The sequence below is a fragment of the Prionailurus bengalensis genome, chromosome D4 (assembly GCF_016509475.1).
Source record: "Prionailurus bengalensis isolate Pbe53 chromosome D4, Fcat_Pben_1.1_paternal_pri, whole genome shotgun sequence".
Lineage (NCBI taxonomy): Eukaryota > Metazoa > Chordata > Mammalia > Carnivora > Felidae > Prionailurus > Prionailurus bengalensis.
Window position 1 is genome coordinate 87,578,002 of NC_057359.1, and position 12,283 is coordinate 87,590,284.

At 49.7% G+C, this 12,283-nt stretch overlaps 1 protein-coding gene across 3 annotated transcripts in view; it reads left to right on the top strand.

The window, feature by feature from the left end:
- The window catches only part of NUP188 (nucleoporin 188), a 54,501-nt gene that overhangs the window by 39,251 nt on the left and 2,967 nt on the right, over positions 1 to 12,283 (top strand). For 2 of the 3 annotated variants that reach the window (XM_043566123.1, XM_043566124.1), the window contains exons 21-37: positions 144 to 264; positions 392 to 458; positions 1,138 to 1,266; positions 1,591 to 1,730; positions 2,558 to 2,664; positions 4,326 to 4,532; positions 4,647 to 4,816; positions 5,621 to 5,690; positions 6,092 to 6,159; positions 6,587 to 6,782; positions 8,697 to 8,774; positions 9,033 to 9,118; positions 9,336 to 9,481; positions 9,789 to 9,970; positions 11,155 to 11,355; positions 11,542 to 11,634; positions 12,069 to 12,227. In XM_043566123.1, the coding sequence (XP_043422058.1) occupies positions 144 to 264; positions 392 to 458; positions 1,138 to 1,266; positions 1,591 to 1,730; positions 2,558 to 2,664; positions 4,326 to 4,532; positions 4,647 to 4,816; positions 5,621 to 5,690; positions 6,092 to 6,159; positions 6,587 to 6,782; positions 8,697 to 8,774; positions 9,033 to 9,118; positions 9,336 to 9,481; positions 9,789 to 9,970; positions 11,155 to 11,355; positions 11,542 to 11,634; positions 12,069 to 12,227 (2,220 nt within the window). Of the gene's footprint in view, positions 1 to 143; positions 265 to 391; positions 459 to 1,137; positions 1,267 to 1,590; positions 1,731 to 2,404; positions 2,411 to 2,557; positions 2,665 to 4,325; positions 4,533 to 4,646; positions 4,817 to 5,620; positions 5,691 to 6,091; positions 6,160 to 6,586; positions 6,783 to 8,696; positions 8,775 to 9,032; positions 9,119 to 9,335; positions 9,482 to 9,788; positions 9,971 to 11,154; positions 11,356 to 11,541; positions 11,635 to 12,068; positions 12,228 to 12,283 lie in introns of all 3 variants that reach the window. The other variant, XM_043566122.1, reaches the window with a different exon arrangement.

Below are 12,283 nucleotides of genomic sequence, written 5' to 3' on the forward strand. Positions count from 1 at the left end.
AACTAGAGTGTTCTGATTTTTTTTTTTTTCTCTCTTACTGACAGCCAGGGTTTGCCTATGGACCTGTAGTTTTAGAGTTAAATCTGTGATAGCTGAATGACTTCCTTAAATGGTTTAAGTCCTTACAGCATGGTTTCTCATAGGGACAGCTTGGGAGTACCCAGAGCCAAGGGCTGGCGCCCTGTGTCATGTTTGTGCTGAAGGAGATGCTTCCTGGCTACCACAAGTGGCGCTACAACACCCATGGTGTGAGGGAACAGATTGGTAAGGGACACGCGGGCAGGGAAGGCCTGAGCCACTCCTGACTCCCTGGAGATCTTATCTTTCCCTTTGTTGGGATGAGGGTCATCACACAAGGCCACTTCATTCCTGTGTCTTTTCCGGAGTCCAGGTTGCCTGATCCTGGAGTTGATTCATGCAATACTGAACCTGTGCCATGAGGCAGACCTGCACAGCAGGTATGAGGGGGTGATTGCTTGAACCGGGTACTCTTGGACACTGCCGCTCCCCAAGGGAAGGCACGGGCGGGCTTCAGAAAAGTCAGCTGGGTTGAACCCAGAGCTCAGTACTCTGGAGGTTCTCATTTGCTCTCCACTGAACCGTATCCTTTCTCCCTGTGAGTCGAGAAGAGCAAATGAAATGGGGATGAGATTGTTCCCAATGACACACACACATACATATAAACAAATTATTTTTTATGATCTTTACAAAAGTTACACATGTTCATTAGGAAAATAGTGAAAGTGCCCTTCCTAAACCTGTTTCCAGAGATGACTAGGAAGTCTGTGTGTATTCTACTAGGTGTTTTCCTTTGCTTGTACTAACTGCTCCATAATTTTATTTCCATGCCACTTCATATAGATCTGTCTTGTTTTAGTGGTACCATGCGTTCCATTGTATGAATTAATCATGACTCAATTCAGTAGATATATCCATTAATCGTTGGGACATTTTGATAGCTTCTCTGGGTTGTTTTTAAGATCAAGTCTACTTAAGGAAAGTGACCAGAGTGTGTTCATCTGACACGGAGCTGATCTGTACCACTGATGTCCAGTTGGTTAGGTTTGGATAGTGCCCTTCTCTTGCAGTAATAAACTTCACAGCTCCCTGGTGACTCAGAACATGTCTGTCTTGCAGTCACAGCCCCAGCCTGCAGTCTCTCTGCATCTGCAGCCTGGCCTACACAGAAGCGGGACAGACAGTCATCAATATCATGGGCATCGGTGTGGACACCATCGACATGGTGATGGCTGCTCAGCCCCGCAGGTGGGGCTCCCTCTCCCCTTCCCCGTTTATCTTAGTGTGCCTGCATGTCCTGAGAACTCCAGTGTGAGTTAATGTGCGGTAGCTTTTTAAAGACAGCCTTATTTCCCCTAGGATGTAGCCTGTATGTAATCTAGTGGCTGCTGCGTAGACTGGCACATAGCAAAGGGAGTTGATTGCTCCTCCTCTCTCCTAGTTTGGACTGGGGCCTCTAACAGAAGCTGTTGAACTCTGGGATTATTGTTGGAATCTAATTCATGAGAGCACATATGTTGCGAATGAAGTCATGTTGTCTGAATCAACTTTGGTTTCCATTTGGCACCCTAGTGATGGGGCAGAGGGCCAGGGGCAGGGCCAGCTGCTGATCAAGACAGTGAAACTGGCATTCTCCGTCACCAACAATGTTATTCGGCTGAAACCTCCTTCTAATGTGGTGTCCCCCCTGGAACAGGCTCTCACACAGCATGGTATGTATTGCTCTTGCGAACAGCAGTGCTTCTGCCCACAAGTACGTACTTCAGGCTGTGTTGTTAGAGGCCAGCAGTATTTTCTGACTAATTCCTGGAGGGAGTTTGGGAATGATCACCGGTCCCCATCCCGGACTTAGAAGCGAGAGGGCTGGAATGTCCTTCATTTCTGCCTCCTGTTGATGACGGGATAATAGTTAAGAACCCGTGTTCAAAGTCAGACTGCCTTGGCTCACATTTTGGCTTTAATCTGCTATGTTACCTTGGGCACATTATTGAACAACTCTGCCGCAGGGGATAATAGTAATACCTACCTTACACAATTACGACGGAGGTAAGATTACTACGTGTAAATCGTGGAGGGAAGTTCTTGGTACCTGTTAAGTATTAACTGTTTTATTCTTTGACCTTACACTACTCATTTAATACCTTTGGGACCCTGTTTCCTCATTTTCAAGTAGGTGTTTAGATAATGCCTAAGACCTACTCTTAACTATCATTTTTGAGATTTTGATGATTCTTGCATTTCAATGTGACGTCTTTTTCTAACCTGTTTGTTAAGAGACTGTTTTGTTTTGTTTTGTTTTCCAAAATGTCTCTCTTTCTGCTCTTAATGAATTGGATTGGGCTGTTTACCTCCAAATCCTGCATATCCCCTTGGCTACTGAAAAAAGAGAATGGTATGGCCACCTGGATTCGCTCTGGCCCTCCCAAGTACTTGAGGGTAGTAAATTCCCTCACGTGCGTGAGCCTTTTTGAATAGCAGCCTCTCTTAGGAGCTTGAATCAGGCACATTGGTGTCTCAGCTGTTTCCTGTACTTCTTCAGGTGCCCATGGGAACAACCTCATTGCTGTTCTTGCCAAATACATCTACCACAAACATGATCCTGCTTTGCCACGTCTTGCCATCCAGCTGTTGAAACGTCTGGCCACGGTAGGATCCCACTTAATCAGCCAAAGCCCCAGAAAACTGACTTTGTGCATGAGACCACCCCTGCCTTATCTCAGGAGAAACAGCTAGCTTGGACTTAGCCCTGACTTTTACAGTGACCCAGCCATGTACACACCACACAAATTGTGTTGCTGTCCACACCACACCTAAATTGTGGTTTGTGAGGGTTTTTTTTTTTTTCCTGATTACAAAAGACATGCATACTCATTTTTACATATTTAAACGTTACAGGTAAATGTAGCATAGAAAGTTAAGGTCCACTCTGATCCCTTCGTTCCAAGACTCCCTATGAGCAGATTGGTATGCATTGATCCACATTTCTTTTTATCTGTGCTTTTGTATTGAAGGATGTTTGCTGTGCTCTTCTGTTCTTTACAAAAGTAGAATTGCACCGTCCATACTGTTTTGTGACTGGCTTTTTTTCACTGAACCACAGATCTTACAGTCTTTCCATGTGGGCACATTTGGCCTACTTTATTGTCTTTAATGCTTGCACGATGAGCCACGGAATGAGTGTATCCTTATTTATTTGGGCTATTTTTTTTTTTTTTTTTTTTGTCTTTCACTATTACAAGCAGTGCTGCAGTGAACATTGTTGTCCATAGAACGCCATGAACTTTTGTTTTCAATTCCTGAATATTAGTTATTAGTGAACATTTTAATTTTTGTAGACATTTCTAAATTGGCCTCTATAAAGGATTGTATTAAAAAAAATTTTTTAAAGGGGGTGGGATGCCTGGGTGGCTCAGTTAAGTGTCTGACTTCAGCTCAGGTCATGATCTCACAGTTCGTGAATTCGAGCCCCACGTCGGGCTCTGTGCTGACCGCTCAGAGCCTGGATTCGGTTTCTGTGTCTCCCTCTCTCTCTGCCCTTGCCCTGCTTGCACTCTGTGTCTCTCTCTCAAAAATGAATAAACATTAAAAAAAAATTTTTTTTTAATTAAAGGATTGTAGCAGTTTATATTCACCCCTTTTTCCTAATTTTTTTTTCTAAACATTTGTTTTTGAGAGAGACAGAGCACGAGTGGGGCAGGGGCAGAGAGAGAGGGAGACACAGAATTTGAAGCAGGCCCCAGGCTCTGAGCTGTCAGCACAGAGCCTGACAAGGGGCTCGAAATCACAGACCAGACCGCGAGATCATGACCTGAGCTGATGTCAGACGGTTAACTGACTGAGCCACCCAGGCGCACCCTCCCTCCCTGCTTTTTTTTTAATGTAATCTCTACCCCCATCATGTGGCTTGAATTCATGATCCCGAGATTAGGAGTTGACACTCTACCAATTGAGCCAGCCAGGCGCCCCGACAGTTTATACTCCTAACACCAAGTCTTAACATCCTTGCCAGAGTGGCCCTGTCAGTCTTTTAATCTTTGCTAATCTAATAGGCAAACCAGTATTACCTCATTTTTTACTTTGCATTTATCGTTATTATTGTGTACCTTTTATGTTGATTACCATTTCTTTTGTGAATCACTGGGCATTTTGTACCATAGTTTGAAGCAATGTCCCTTTTAACCCACTGCCACATACTTGGATGTTTCCCTTTGTGCCCATTTTCTGAGAGTTCTCTGGCACCCTTCTACAGGAGCTCATTGAGGTTTTTCTGGAAGTAGAGCTCTAAGTCTGTGTTTGGTCTCCACCAGGTGGCCCCAATGTCAGTGTACGCCTGCCTGGGCAATGATGCGGCTGCCATTCGAGATGCCTTCCTGACCCGACTGCAGAGCAAGATTGAGGACATGCGCATCAAAGTCATGATTCTGGAGTTCCTCACGGTTGCAGTAGAGACTCAGCCAGGCCTCATTGAACTGTTTCTGAATCTGGAGGTGAAGGATGGCAGCGATGGCTCCAAGGTGAGCCCGCACCTGGGATGAAGCTGGGGGGGTGGCCCCTTGGGAGGTGGGGGCAGGCCCCACGGGTGCGCTTGCTGGCAGTGGCCAGGGCCTGAACTCTCGCCCCTCTTGCAGGAATTCAGCCTTGGGGTATGGAGCTGTCTCCACGCCGTGCTGGAGCTGATCGATTCCCAGCAGCAGGACCGCTACTGGTGTCCGCCCCTGCTGCATCGTGCGGCCATTGCCTTTCTGCATGCCCTGTGGCAGGACCGGCGGGACAGTGCCATGCTGGTCCTCAGAACTAAGTAAGTCTGGCTCCAGGAGGTATTTACTTTCAAGGCTTGTGTCTGTAAAATGGGAGTAACAATACTTCATACTTCAGAGGTTTGTTGTGACAGCTCACTTAGCATATGTGTAGAAAGTGCTAGGAGTCTGGTTCAGTGTGCAGGAACTTCACTCTTAGTCATTGTCTTCTTATGCTGCTGCCAGCAGGTGTCATCTTTATTCTAGGGCAGAGGCGTGTTTACCTTAGGGTGCCCACCTTTTCCTGCCTTTTGTATTCTTGCCTTCTGCTGACTCCTTCAGACCCACTATTCTTGAGAAACGCCTTCCGATGAGTGACTTGTTCCAGCCCTTGAACTGAATGAGACCCCTGCTCTCTAGGACCCTATTTGCTGAATGAGACCCCTGCTCCCTAGAACCCTGTTCGCCGAATGAGTCCCCTGCTCTCTAGAACCCCGTTCACACAAAGGGAAGGAACATTAAAAAGGCAAACCATGAGAATCTGCGTCCTTATTCCCCTCCCTCTCTCTTCCTTCTGGGGCTGCGGGACATGTGCAGCGGCACAGATCATGAGAATTTTTACCATTCAACTCTAGAATATACATATAACATATGATTGTGTTTCTTAACGGGAAAGCATAATTGTATCTATGGAACCCTTTATATTTACGTAGGAGCAGGTCACCTGTGAGACACATGTTAAGACTGGGCAGGTAACTTGGGTGTTAGGACTTGGGTGTGCAAGGAACCACTCAAGGCAGGTGGACAGAACTTCAGGAAGGACTGCCTGAGAGAAAGGATGATTTCCAAATGTATTTTTCTTTCAGACCCAAATTTTGGGAGAACTTAACCAGTCCACTGTTTGGAACCCTTTCTCCTCCCTCAGAAACATCTGAGGTAAGCTGGGGTGAAGGGTAGGACGGTGACGGAAAGTCTCAGGGAGGACAGGCTGGGCTGCGAGAGGCTGAGGTGTAGAAAATGATATCTCCCCTAATTAAGCAACCAGAGTGTTTTCTTCACTGGAAACTTCTTTCTCAGAGGAGTGCCTGCTTCCTCTCCCTGTGATGTCTTGCTTGGGAAGGAAAGTGGCATGCCCTGCTCTGTGTCGATGGCTCGGTGGTCTTCTCCGCTCGCTGGGAGACACTGTGGACCTGACACTGCAGATGCCCATTCACGTTCGATAGGGACTGTGCTTCCTTGTTTTCCAAGTATCAGGTCCCTGCTCTGTTCCCTCATGGGGGCCACCAGGGAAGAGGTTCTCCTCGTGATTGGTATCTGCTCTGCTCTCCCCTCCACAGCCCAGCGTCCTGGAAACCTGTGCCCTCATCATGAAGATAATTTGCTTGGAAATATACTATGTAGTTAAGTGAGTCCTTTCCCCTTTTGAGATTTGAATTAAAGGTTTGGGGTGGGGGTGTGGTGGCCTGCCATTGGGTGCATGGCTCTTTGAGCCACGGCAGAGGAGAGAGCTGGTTTGGAGCCATTTATGGAGGGCCGCTGAGTTGTGTCCCTGGCCAGTCCATTGATGGCATTTATGATTGTCAGAGAGAGTTATTGTGAAGCAAACTCCATGTGCCTGGGATTTCATGGAGGAGGAATCCTGGAAAAGGCCTCAACCTAACCCATTATGTTGAGCAAGAAGTATGAACCCCACACAGTGGAGGTGACTGGAGCCGTCTGCCTTTAAGCCCAAGTGAGGTCGCTTTCTCTGCCTCGACAAGGGTCTGTGCCCATCACATTTATGTCCGCTTTCAAAACCTAATCATAGGTTTTATTTTTTCTTGACACCCTAGGGGCTCTTTAGATCAGTCTTTAAAAGATACACTTAAGAAATTTTCCAGCGAGAAACGCTTTGCCTACTGGTCAGGATATGTCAAGTCATTGGCAGTTCACACAGCAGACACGGAGGGCAGCAGCTGCACCTCCCTGGTAGAGTATCAGATGCTCGTCTCCGCCTGGAGGATGCTCCTCATCATCGCCACCAGTCATGTAAGAGCCTCTGGGGGGCGGCGGGGGGGGGGGGGCGGGGGCCGGGTTTGGCTTTGGTGTCCTAGCAACCGTGTGCTGGGATGCCTGACGGATACACCCCTTGGGATGAAGAACAAATCAGGGATTTTTTCCTGAGCTAAAATGTAACAGTTCTGTGCTGGTAGATGGGGGGCTGCTGTGGGGTGTTTAGGGTGTTGGGTTCAAGAGACCTTGAAGGAAAATGCAGAGAAGTAATTTAAAACATTCATAAAACAATAGCATCCATAAAAGCCTCCTGTAGCTGCCCTTGTGGCCCTGAACAGGTCTCAGAGGCCCCCTTCCTTCGTCTGCCTCTCCCGCACACGTAGAGTCACCTTCTTAGGCACGTCCCCTGTCGACACTAGGTAAATATTTGTAGACTGGTCAACAGACAGCTGTGACTGCTGTGGCAGCACCTTCTCTAGGGTTCTAGAAACTGCATTTCCTGGTTTTAGAAAAAGAGCAGAGGCCATTGTCTCTGCACTGTGTATCTACTGAGAGTTGGTTTTTAGAGAGAGAAAGTTAGCATTTAAGAATTCGCATTTCTCCTTTGCGTGCGTGTGTTTTCACACTGCACCGTCCTGTTGTGCAATAAGGGCTTAGTTTTGAATTGTTTTTCCCTAGAGAATCCAGATTACTATCTTTGCTTCGTTAGTAACTACAACTTGGTAGATGTCCCTTGTTCCAAGCATACTCTTATGTCTTCCATGAGTGACGTGTTCCCAGTGCCTGACTGGCCACGACTTTGGGACTTTTCTGTATCACATTGGCTGTAGACTCCTGAGACTGCAGACACCCAGAAGGCTCAGCCATCTTTGGAGCATGATTGATTCCTCAGTGGATAGCCTGTGTGTCACTTGCCTTTTAGGCCCTAGCTAGGCAACAGGTGTTTTGTTTTGTTTTAATTAAAGTATAGTTGACATATAATGTTCTGTTAGTTTCAGGTGGACATCGTGATGTTTCCGTATTTTCATACACAGTAAGATGATTCCCATGCTAAGTCTAGTTACTGTGTCTTAAACATACAAGGCCATTACAGTGTTATTAACTATATTTCCTATGTTGTACGCCATAGGCAGCAGTTCATGGATCATAGCTCTGAAAATCCTGCTACCTCTTTTTTCTTAGGAAAACTGTCTGATTAAGTGTAGGATACTGACCATTCACTTACTCATTTAACAGATATTAACGGAATGTTCCCCATGTGTCAGGCACCCAGGGATACAGCAGTGAACAAGGCAGAGAAGGTCTTTGATCTCCTGGAGAGTGGCCCATGAGGGAGGCAAATTGTAAACAAATCCATAAAGAAAAACAGTTCGAGATTGTGATAATTCACTATGAAGGAGATGATCAGGATGTTGTGGTAGTGAGTGCTTAAGCAGGAGCAGTCAGGAAGGCCTTCTCTGAGGAGGTGTCATCCAAACTGAGACCTGATGTGCAAAGGAGCGTTCCAGGTGGAGAGCCTGTGGAAGAGAGTAGTCTAGGCACATGGTGTCACATGTGTGAGGGTCCAGAGCGGAAAAGAGTGTGGTATGGTTTAAGCAGGAAGAAGAAGTCCTACTAGTAGGCCTGGAATAGGCTGAGCACGAGTGGTGATACCGAAATCAGTTGGACTAGATCCCGTGGGGCCTCTTACGCCTTGTTGTGAGGCATTTGTATTTCTAGTGCACTGGGAAGCCGTTGAAGGGTCTGAGAAGAGGGGTGTTGTCAGGAGGAGGTGGTGAACCTGACCCGATTTTGACCATGTCTAAGGGTGGACAGAGAAACAACCGGGCAATAATTAGGAAGACCGTGACTAACCAATGACTAATTGCCTGACAGAGGACCCTACGTCTTGTGGCTTTTGTAGTCTGGGGAATTTTCCCAAATGACATTTTTCTCCCTGTTCCTTTGCAGGCAGAGGTAATGCACCTGACTGACCCTGCAGTGCGTCGCCAGCTCTTTCTTGACGTGCTTGATGGGACCAAAGCATTAGTAAGTGTGTCTGGGAGGTTTCTCATTCTTCCTAGGGAGAAGGTCTCACAAATGTCAGGACAAGGGGCTCAGTCGGCCTCGGAGGCCTGAGGCCACAGTGCCGAGCCGTGGTCTCTCCCACGGGCCCGCCCCTGTCAGCTCGCTGCTGGGAAAGAAGGGCACGAGTCTGAAAGGTGCCCTTCGGATGGAGCTCGAATCTCCCAGCCACGTCAGCTCGCAGGAAGCCTGACTTCTGACTGGTCTGCTGTCTCCCCTCAGCTCCTGGTCCCCACCTCAGTGAACTGCCTCCGCCTCGGATCCATGATGTGCACTCTGCTGCTTATCCTCCTCCGGCAGTGGAAGAGGTGAGCACCGTGCCAGGGGAGGGGGCCTGCTCACGCCTCCTTACCGGCCCTTCGCTTTCCCGAAGGGGAGAAAATGGGTGTGAGACGGGCTCGCTTTCCATCGCTAGCAAACAGGGGGAGGCAGGCTGCCCGGTGGGCACCTCTGAATCAGAGCTAGGGCACTTTGTGGCCTTTATTTGGCATGTGTTCTTCCTTCTCTGCCCCGTATTGTTGCTAGGGAGTTAGGTTCTGTGGATGAAATCCTTGGGCCCTTGACGGAGATCCTGGAGGGAGTGCTACAGGCAGACCAGCAACTCATGGAGAAGACCAAGGCCAAGGTGTTCTCAGCATTCATCACAGTGTTGCAGATGAAGGAGATGAGAGGTGAGGAGCAGAGGGGAGAGGGGGCAGCGGTCCCCCGGCTCCACTGGCAGCTGGTCTGGCGGGGCTTCATCTGGTTTCCAGCCACACCTTTTTGCTTTGCGGTTTGCGCTGTCAGTCTTGGAATGCCTGTCTTCCAGAAACCTTTTTCTCCCCCATCTGTCTACTTCCTGCTCCCACGCGGGTGGATCCTCTCTCAGCAGCATACATTCCCCTGTGCCTGCCTGGGGAGGGAACCTCGGTGTGCAGCAGCGAGAGTTGACATGGTGAGTGAGCATCACTGTGTCCCCTCCCTGCCTGTGCTCTGCAGTGAGTGACATCCCCCAGTACTCCCAGCTGGTGCTGAATGTCTGTGAGACCCTCCAGGAAGAGGTAATTGCTCTCTTCGACCAGACCCGCCATAGTCTGGCGTCAGGTGGTGCCACGGAGGACAAGGACAGCATGGAGACTGATGACTGCTCGAGGCCCCGGCACAAGGACCAGCGTGATGGGGTGAGGGAGTGCCCTGGGGAGTAGGTTGTCCTGCCCACGCACATCCAGCAAGTGCCAACTGCCTTGCCTGCCCTGTGCCAGGCCCTCGGGGTGATTAGTGAATGAGACATGTAGTCACTGCACTGGAAGAGTTTATAGCCTAGTGGAGAACCTGAACAAATCAGAGCCCATGCAGAGATGTGTCGGAATTCCATCGTGGCAAGTCCCATGCAGGAGAAACACTGGGAGAACGTGTGGCTTGGGGTGCTCACCTAATCTAGGGATTCCACGAGATAGCACCCTTTCAGCCATAATTTAAAGCATTGATAGAGTCAGGCAGGTAAAGGGAGCGAGGAAGACTTGGGAGTGAGAACAGGGTGGTTTGCTGTGGTACGAGTCCCCTGGGGGCCAGAGGAAAGGCTGTGGTGAGCGAAGAAGCAGTGAGAGGCTGGAGAGCTGGGGGCTGGATGACTGGCAGCCTTAGCAGGGTCTTTGATGTGGGTTTCAAGTGAAAGAAGAAAGGACTCAAGGATTTAAGCAAGGGAGAGAAACGTGGAAAGATCTCCCTGGACGCAGCATAGAAGAATGTTTTTCAAACTGGGTGATGACTTGTTAGTGGGTCTTGAGATGAACTCATGGTTATAACCAGCATTTTTTTTTTTTTTAACAAAGGAGGATAAAGTATAAAAGAAAAGATCTGTGTTTTGTTGGTGGGGGGAAGGGTAGGAAAATATATTAACGTGTGTATACGGGGACACAGCATAAAAAGTATTTATTCTTGTGCGTCATGGTCAAAAGTAAGTTTGAAAACCCACCGGTATGAAGAATTGATTGGAGAGGGTCCGGGAGAGCGAAGGACCGTTCAGGAGGCGGGTGCAGTGGTGCAGCAAGACGGGTAGAATTGGGCGCAGTGAGCAGGTGTGAGTCGGGAAGCTTGAGAGGTAGTGGGGGAGGGAGGAGTCCAGAACTGTCTCTGGGGGGTGGTATGTTAGCTTGGGGGGAGTGCTGTGCCCCGTTAGGGGGTGTGGGTACAGCCAGGTTGGGAGAGACTCCACGTTTCCATCAAGCTCACTTGGGAGATGTCTGTGGCCGAGTGAGGGCTGGGGCAGCCTGGCGCAGGGCTGCCTGTTGTTGTCCTCCCCCTCATCCCCGCCCTTGCACTGCTTCCTTCCCTCTTGCCTATCTTTGCCCCTGGGCCCCAGCAGGTGTGTGTCCTGGGCCTGCACCTGGCCAAGGAGCTGTGTGAGGTGGACGAGGACGGTGACTCATGGCTCCAGGTGACTCGCAGGCTCCCCATCCTGCCAACCCTTCTCACCACTCTGGAGGTGAGCCTTCGCATGAAGCAGAACCTGCATTTCACCGAGGCATCATTGCACCTGCTCCTCACTCTGGCTCGCACCCAGCAGGTAGGAGGCCAGCCCGGGTGCAGGAGGGAGCCTCCTTGCTTGTGTTGGGTGGGTTCCAGCACAGCCTGTGATTCTCCCAGGAGCTCTGGTCTGCCTTGAGAGCTCGGCTGCCCCTGGGCAGGAGACAGATTCCAGGAGTGGTGGGGCCGGGTAAGTTCCATCTCATTCCAGGTCTTTCCCTCCCAGGGAGCCACAGCAGTAGCTGGGGCTGGCATCACCCAGAGCATTTGTCTGCCCCTCCTGAGCGTGTACCAGCTTAGCTCCAATGGGACAGTGCAGGTGAGTGCCAGTGACTCGCCAGGACCCCTGGATTGGCCAGACTGCAATTTGAGGGGAAAAGTGTCCCTGTCCTTGATCTTTCACACACCCTGGGAGTTGCTCTTTAATGGCTTGTCTGAGGCACTGATGGTGTAGACTCCTCACTGCCCCCATACTGATTTCTAGTAAGAGAAGTTCATATGGCTAGTTAATGGCAGACCTGAGTCTAGAACCTGGGATTCTTTTGTATCTGCCTGGTGCTCTTTCCTCGTAATCCCTGGCCTCGGACCCCCTGTGGCCCTGCCGGTCACCAGGCAGTGGCTGTGCCCTTTCTAGGTTTTCTCTTCCGAGCAGCCAGGCTGCCTTAGCTGCCGTGTTGCACGGAGGTCCCGCTACACCTGTCAGCTGGATTTGTTGGTGCCGTGTCCTGATCTCATCTGCTGTCTGTATCTTAGACGCCTAGCACCTCTCGGAAGTCTCTGGATGCCCCCTCTTGGCCGGGGGTCTACCGCCTCTCCATGTCCTTGATGGAGCGGCTCCTCAAAACTCTGCGCTACAACTTCCTGACCGAGGCCCTGGATTTCGTGGGTGTTCACCAGGAGCGGACCTTACAGGTGAGGGGCTGCCAGCATCATAGGAGCTCAGGGGGCTCAGGGTAATAGGGGGGTCT